An 8,831-nucleotide genomic window follows, 5' to 3' on the forward strand; every position below is an offset into this window, starting at 1 on the left:
CTGAGGAGAGACAACTAGAGGGACATAACCCTGAGGAGAGACAACTAGAGGGACATAACCCTTAGGAGAGACAACTAGAGGGACATAACCCTGAGGAGAGACAACTAGAGGGACATAACCCTGAGGAGAGACAACTAGAGGACCATAACCCTGAGGAGAGACAACTAGAGGAACATAACCCTGACCCTGAGGAGAGACAACTAGAGGGACATAACCCTGAGGAGAGACAACTAGAGGGACAAAACCCTGAGGAGAGACAACTAGAGGGACATAACCCTGAGGAGAGACAACTAGAGGGACATAGCCCTGAGGAGAAACAACTAGAGGGACATAACCCTGACCCTGAGGAGAGACGACTAGAGGGACATAACCCTGAGGAGAGACAACTAGAGGGACATAACCCTGAGGAGAGACAACTAGAGGGACATAACCCTGAGGAGAGACAACTAGAGGGACATAACCCTGAGGAGAGACAACTAGAGGGACATAACCCTGAGGAGAGACAACTAGAGGGACATAACCCTGAGGAGAGACAACTAGAGGGACATAACCCTGAGGAGAGACAACTAAAGGGACATAACCCTGAGGAGAGACAACTAGAGGGACATAACCCTGAGGAGAGACAACTAGAGGGACATAACCCTTAGGAGAGACAACTAGAGGGACATAACCCTGAGGAGACAACTAGAGGGCCATAACCCTGAGGAGAGACAACTAGAGGGACATAACCCTGAGGAGAGACAACTAGAGGGACATAACCCTGAGGAGAGACAACTAGAGGGACATAACCCTGAGGAGAGACAACTAGAGGGACATAACCCTGAGGAGAGACAACTAGAGGGACATAACCCTGAGGAGAAACAACTAGAGGGACATAACCCTGAGGAGAAACAACTAGAGGGACATAACCCTGACCCTGAGGAGAGACAACTAGAGGGACATAACCCTGAGGAGAGACACCTAGAGGGACATAGCCCTGAGGAGAGACAACTAGAGGGACATAACCCTGAGGAGAGACAACTAGAGGGACATAACCCTGAGGAGAGACAACTAGAGGGACATAACCCTGAGGAGAAACAACTAGAGGGACATAACCCTGAGGAGAAACAACTAGAGGGACATAACCCTGAGGAGAGACAACTAGAGGAACATAACCCTGACCCTGAGGAGAGACAACTAGAGGGACATAACCCTGAGGAGAGACAACTAGAGGGACATAACCCTGAGGAGAGACAACTAGAGGGACATAACCCTGAGGAGAAACAACTAGAGGGACATAACCCTGAGGAGAGACAACTAGAGGGACATAACCCTGAGGAGAGACAACTAGAGAGACATAACCCTGAGGAGAGACAACTAGAGGGACATAACCCTGAGGAGAGACAACTAGAGGGACATAACCCTGAGGAGAGACAACTAGAGGGACATAACCCTGACCCTGAGGAGAGACAACTATAGAGACATAACCCTGACCCTGAGGAGAGACAACTAGAGGGACATAACCCCGAGGAGAGACAACTAGAGGGACATAACCCCGAGGAGAGACAACTAGAGGGACATAACCCTGAGGAGAGACAACTAGAGGGACATAACCCTGAGGAGAGACAACTAGAGGGACATAACCCTGAGGAGAGACAACTAGAGGGACATAACCCTGAGGAGAGACAACTAGAGGGACATAACCCTGAGGAGAGACAACTAGAGGGACATAACCCTGAGGAGAGACAACTAGAGGGACATAACCCTGAGGAGAAACAACTAGAGAGACATAACCCTGAGGAGAGACAACTAGAGGGACATAACCCTGAGGAGAGACTAGAGGGACATAACCCTGACCCTGAGGAGAGACAACTAGAGAGACATAACCCTGACCCTGAGGAGAGACAACTAGAGGGACATAACCCTGAGGAGAAACAACTAGAGGGACATAACCCTGAGGAGAGACAACTAGAGGGACATAACCCTGAGGAGAGACAACTAGAGGGACATAACCCTGACCCTGAGGAGAGACAACTAGAGAGCCATAACCCTGACCCTGAGGAGAGACAACTAGAGGGACATAACCCCGAGGAGAGACAACTAGAGGGACATAACCCTGAGGAGAGACAACTAGAGGGACATAACCCTGAGGAGAGACAACTAGAGGGACATAACCCTGAGGAGAGACAACTAGAGGGACATAACCCTGAGGAGAGACAACTAGAGGGACATAGCCCTGAGGAGAGACAACTAGAGGGACATAACCCTGAGGAGAGACAACTAGAGGGACATAACCCTGAGGAGAGACAACTAGAGGGACATAACCCTGAGGAGAGACAACTAGAGGGACATAACCCTGAGGAGAGACAACTAAAGGGACATAACCCTGAGGAGAGACAACTAGAGAGACATAACCCTGAGGAGAGACAACTAGAGGGACATAACCCTGAGGAGAGACTAGAGGGACATAACCCTGACCCTGAGGAGAGACAACTAGAGAGACATAACCCTGACCCTGAGGAGAGACAACTAGAGGGACATAACCCTGAGGAGAAACAACTAGAGGGACATAACCCTGAGGAGAGACAACTAGAGGGACATAACCCTTAGGAGAGACAACTAGAGGGACATAACCCTGAGGAGAGACAACTAGAGGGACATAACCCTAGGAGAGACAACTAGAGGGACATAACCCTAGGAGAGACAACTAGAGGGACATAACCCTGAGGAGAGACAACTAGAGGGACATAACCCTGAGGAGAGACAACTAGAGGGACATAACCCTGACCCTGAGGAGAGACAACTAGAGGAACATAACCCTGACCCTGAGGAGTGACAACTAGAGGAACATAACCCTGAGGAGAGACAACTAGAGGGACATAACCCTGAGGAGAGACAACTAGAGGGACATAACCCTGAGGAGAGACAACTAGAGGGACATAACCCCGAGGAGAGACAACTAGAGGGACATAACCCTCAGGAGAAACAACTAGAGACACAAAACCCTGAGGAGAGACAACTAGAGGGACATAACCCCGAGGAGAGACAACTAGAGGGACATAACCCTAGGAGAGACAACTAGAGGGACATAACCCTGAGGAGAGACAACTAGAGGGACATAACCCTGAGGAGAGACAACTAGAGGGACATAACCCTGAGGAGAGACAACTAGAGGGACATAACCCTGAGGAGAGACAACTAGAGGGACATAACCCCGAGGAGAGACAACTAGAGGAACATAACCCTGAGGAGAGACAACTAGAGGGACATAACCCTGAGGAGAGACAACTAGAGGGACATAACCCTGAGGAGAGACAACTAGAGGGACATAACCCTGAGGAGAGACAACTAGAGGGACATAGCCCTGAGGAGAGACAACTAGAGGGACATAACCCTGAGGAGAAACAACTAGAGGGACATAACCCTGAGGAGAGACAACTAGAGGGACATAACCCTGAGGAGAGACACCTAGAGGGACATAACCCTGAGGAGAGACAACTAGAGGGATATAACCCTGAGGAGAAACAACTAGAGGGATATAACCCTGAGGAGAGACAACTAGAGGGACATAACCCTGAGGAGAGACAACTAGAGGGACATAACCCTGACCCTGAGGAGAGACAACTAGAGGAACATAACCCTGACCCTGAGGAGTGACAACTAGAGGAACATAACCCTGAGGAGAGACAACTAGAGGGACATAACCCTGAGGAGAGACAACTAGAGGGACATAACCCCGAGGAGAGACAACTAGAGGGACATAACCCTCAGGAGAAACAACTAGAGACACAAAACCCTGAGGAGAGACAACTAGAGGGACATAACCCCGAGGAGAGACAACTAGAGGGACATAACCCTAGGAGAGACAACTAGAGGGACATAACCCTGAGGAGAGACAACTAGAGGGACATAACCCTGAGGAGAGACAACTGGAGGGACATAACCCTGAGGAGAGACAACTAGAGGGACATAACCCTGAGGAGAGACAACTAGAGGGACATAACCCTGAGGAGAGACAACTAGAGGGACATAACCCCGAGGAGAGACAACTAGAGGGACATAACCCTGAGGAGAGACAACTAGATGGACATAACCCTGAGGAGAGACAACTAGAGGGATATAACCCTGAGGAGAAACAACTAGAGGGATATAACCCTGAGGAGAGACAACTAGAGGGACATAACCCTGAGGAGAGACAACTAGAGGGACATAACCCTGACCCTGAGGAGAGACAACTAGAGGAACATAACCCTGACCCTGAGGAGTGACAACTAGAGGAACATAACCCTGAGGAGAGACAACTAGAGGGACATAACCCTGAGGAGAGACAACTAGAGGGACATAACCCCGAGGAGAGACAACTAGAGGGACATAACCCTCAGGAGAAACAACTAGAGACACAAAACCCTGAGGAGAGACAACTAGAGGGACATAACCCCGAGGAGAGACAACTAGAGGGACATAACCCTAGGAGAGACAACTAGAGGGACATAACCCTGAGGAGAGACAACTAGAGGGACATAACCCTGAGGAGAGACAACTGGAGGGACATAACCCTGAGGAGAGACAACTAGAGGGACATAACCCTGAGGAGAGACAACTAGAGGGACATAACCCTGAGGAGAGACAACTAGAGGGACATAACCCCGAGGAGAGACAACTAGAGGGACATAACCCTGAGGAGAGACAACTAGATGGACATAACCCTGAGGAGAGACAACTAGAGGGACATAACCCTGAGGACAGACAACTAGAGGGACATAACCCTGAGGAGAGACAACTAGAGGGACATAACCCTGACCCTGAGGAGAGACAACTAGAGGGACATAACCCCGAGGAGAGACAACTAGAGGAACATAACCCTGAGGAGAGACAACTAGAGGGACATAACCCTGAGGAGAGACAACTAGAGGGACATAACCCTGAGGAGAGACAACTAGAGGGACATAACCCTGACCCTGAGGAGAGACAACTAGAGGGACATAACCCCGAGGAGAGACAACTAGAGGAACATAACCCTGAGGAGAGACAACTAGAGGGACATAACCCTGAGGAGAGACAACTAGAGGGACATAACCCTGAGGAGAGACAACTAGAGGGACATAACCCTGAGGAGAGACAACTAGAGGGACATAACCCTGAGGAGAGACAACTAGAGGGACATAACCCTGAGGAGAGACAACTAGAGGGACATAACCCTGAGGAGAGACAACTAGAGGGACATAGCCCTGAGGAGAGACAACTAGAGGGACATAACCCCGAGGAGAGACAACTAGAGGGACATAACCCTGAGGAGAGACAACTAGAGGGACATAACCCTGAGGAGAGACACCTAGAGGGACATAACCCTGAGGAGAAACAACTAGAGGGACATAACCCTGAGGAGAGACAACTAGAGGGACATAACCCTGAGGAGAGACAACTAGATGGACATAACCCTGAGGAGAGACAACTAGAGGGACATAACCCTGACCCTGAGGAGAGACAACTAGAGAGCCATAACCCTGACCCTGAGGAGAGACAACTAGAGGGACATAACCCAGAGGAGAGATAACCTGGTGAGTCCCCCCTCAACAACACTCTTCCCAGCTAACCTGGTGAGTCCCCCCTCAACAACACTCTTCCCAGCTAACCTGGTGTGTCCCCCATCAACAACACTCTTCCCAGCTAACCTGGTGAGTCCCCCCTCAACAACACTCTTCCCAGCTAACCTGGTGAGTCCCCCCTCAACAACACTCTTCCCAGCTAACCTGGTGAGTCCCCCCTCAACAACACTCTTCCCAGCTAACCTGGTGAGTCCCCCCTCAACAACACTCTTCCCAGCTAACCTGGTGAGTTCCCCCCTCAACAACACTCTTCCCAGCTAACCTGGTGAGTTCCCCCCTCAACAACACTCTTCCCAGCTAACCTGGTGAGTTCCCCTCGTCAGCACTCTTCCCAGCTAACCTGGTGAGTTCCCCCCTCAACAACACTCTTCCCAGCTAACCTGGTGAGTTCCCCCCTCAACAACACTCTTCCCAGCTAACCTGGTGAGTCCCCCCTCAACAACACTCTTCCCAGCTAACCTGGTGAGTCCCCCCTCAACAACACTCTTCCCAGCTAACCTGGTGAGTTCCCCCCTCAACAACACTCTTCCCAGCTAACCTGGTGAGTTCCCCTCGTCAGCACTCTTCCCAGCTAACCTGGTGAGTTCCCCCCTCAACAACACTCTTCCCAGCTAACCTGGTGAGTTCCCCCCTCAACAACACTCTTCCCAGCTAACCTGGTGAGTCCCCCCTCAACAACACTCTTCCCAGCTAACCTGGTGAGTCCCCCCTCAACAACACTCTTCCCAGCTAACCTGGTGAGTCCCCCCTCAACAACACTCTTCCCAGCTAACCTGGTGAGTTCCCCCTCAACAACACTCTTCCCAGCTAACCTGGTGAGTTCCCCCCTCAACAACACTCTTCCCAGCTAACCTGGTGAGTTCCCCTCGTCAGCACTCTTCCCAGCTAACCTGGTGAGTTCCCCCCGTCAACACTCTTACCAGCTAACCTGGTGAGTTCCCCCCGTCAACACTCTTCCCAGCTAACCTGGTGAGTTCCCCTCGTCAGCACTCTTCCCAGCTAACCTGGTGAGATCCCCCCTTCAACACTCTTCCCAACTAACCTGGTGTGAGAGTTTGGCTGCGGCAGCCGCCAGTCCGGTCTCTATGGACGCCACTCGCGCTCCTTCTCTGGCCGGCCTCGCCTGACGAAGCACAGAGGGACCGACACGCGCTGCAACCACAGAGACACAAAAACACTCACTTCACAGTTCAGACAATACATGCATCTATACAGAACAAAAACATAAAACAATTTCAAAGACTTTACTGAGCTACAGTTCTTATAAGGAATTCAGTCATTTGGAAAAAAATATTTGGCCCTAATCTATGGATTGGGAATACAGATATGCATCTGTTGGTAACAAATACCTTAAAAATTCAAAAGGCACTCACACATCTGAGCTACCTTTGTTGCAGGTGCATGGCAACAGTTAAATAACATGAGAAAAAATAAGAAACTGGCACACTGCTCTGATAGTATCACTGGTATTACTAGTATCACTGCTCTGGTTAGTATCACTGCTCTGATAGTATCACTGCTCTGGATAGTATCACTGCTCTGGATAGTATCACTGCTCTGGATAGTATCACTGCTTTGATAGTATCACTACTCTGGATAGTATCACTGCTCTGGATAGTATCACTGCTCTAGATAGTATCACTGCTCTGGATAGTATCACTGCTCTGGATAGTTACACTGCTCTGGATAGTATCACTGCTCTGGATAGTATCACTGCTCTGGATAGTATCACTGCTCTGATAGTATCACTGCTCTGATAGTATCACTGCTCTGGATAGTATCACTGCTCTGGATAGTATCACTGCTCTGATAGTATCTCTGCTCTGGATAGCATCACTGCTCTGGATAGTATCACTGCTCTGTATAGTATCACTGCTCTGTATAGTATCACTGCTCTGGATTGTATCACTGCTCTTGATATCATCACTGCTCTGGATAGCATCACTGCTCTGGATAGTATCACTTCTCTGGATAGTAGCACTGCTCTTGATAGTATCACTGCTCTGGATAGTATCACTGCTCTGGATAGTATCACTGCTCTGGATAGTATCACTGCTCTGATGGTATCTCTGCTCTGATAGTATCTCTGCTCTGGATAGCATCACTGCTCTGGATAGTATCACTGCTCTGGATTGTATCACTGCTCTGGATAGTATCACTGCTCTTGATAGCATCACTGCTCTTGATATCATCACTGCTCTGGATAGCATCACTGCTCTGGATAGCAGCACTGCTCTTGATAGTATCACTGATCTGGATAGTAGCACTGCTCTGGATAAAATCACTGCTCTGGATAAAATCACTGCTCTGGACAGTATCACTGCTCTGGATAGTATCACTGCTCTGGATAGTATCACTGCGCTGGATAGTATCACTGCTCTGGATAGTATCACTGCTCTGGATAGTATCACTGCTCTGGATAGTATCACTGCTCTGGATTGTATCACTGCTCTGGAAAGCAGCACTGCTCTTGATAGTATCACTGATCTGGATAGTAGCACTGCTCTGGATAAAATCACTGCTCTGGATAAAATCACTGCTCTGGACAGTATCACTGCTCTGGATAGTATCACTGCTCTGGATAGTTACACTGCTCTGGATAGTATCACTGCTCTGGATAGTATCACTGCTCTGGATAGTATCACTGCTCTGGATAGTATCACTGCTCTGGATAGTATCACTGCTCTGGATTGTATCACTGCTCTGGATAGTATCACTGCTCTTGATAGCATCACTGCTCTTGATAGCATCACTGCTCTGGATAGCATCACTGCTCTGGATAGTAGCACTGCTCTGGATAGTATCACTGATCTGGATAGTAGCACTGCTCTTGATAGTATCACTGCTCTGGATAAAATCACTGCTCTGATAGTATCACTGCTCTGGATAGTATCACTGCTCTGATAGTATCACTGCTCTGATAGTATCACTGCTCTGATAGTATCACTACTCTGGATAGTATCACTGCTCTGGATTGTATCACTGCTCTGGATAGTATCACTGCTCTGGATAGTATCACTGCTCTGATAGCATCACTGCTCTGGATAGTATCACTGCTCTGTCTGGTATCACTGCTCTGATAGTATCACTGCTCTGATAGTATCACTGCTCTGATAGTATCACTACTCTGGATAGTATCACTACTCTGGATAGTATCACTGCTCTGATAGTATCACTGCTCTGGATAGTATCACTGCTCTGGATAGTATCACTGCTCTGGATAGTATCACTGCTCTGGATAGCATC

At 49.1% G+C, this 8,831-nt stretch overlaps 1 protein-coding gene across 1 annotated transcript in view; it reads right to left on the reverse strand.

Moving 5' to 3' along the window:
• LOC139535322 (lysine-specific demethylase phf2-like) overlaps positions 1–7,687 on the reverse strand; it is a 43,081-nt gene extending 35,394 nt beyond the window's left edge. Inside the window, exons 1-2 of the mRNA XM_071334626.1 lie at positions 7,495–7,687; positions 6,628–6,737 (exon numbers count right to left, since the gene is read on the reverse strand). Of these exons, the coding sequence (XP_071190727.1) occupies positions 6,628–6,737; positions 7,495–7,687 (303 nt within the window). The remainder of the gene's footprint in view (positions 1–6,627; positions 6,738–7,494) is intronic.
• Between the last annotated feature and the right edge of the window lie 1,144 nt (positions 7,688–8,831).

Source organism: Salvelinus alpinus, chromosome 12, assembly GCF_045679555.1.
Source record: "Salvelinus alpinus chromosome 12, SLU_Salpinus.1, whole genome shotgun sequence".
NCBI lineage: Eukaryota > Metazoa > Chordata > Actinopteri > Salmoniformes > Salmonidae > Salvelinus > Salvelinus alpinus.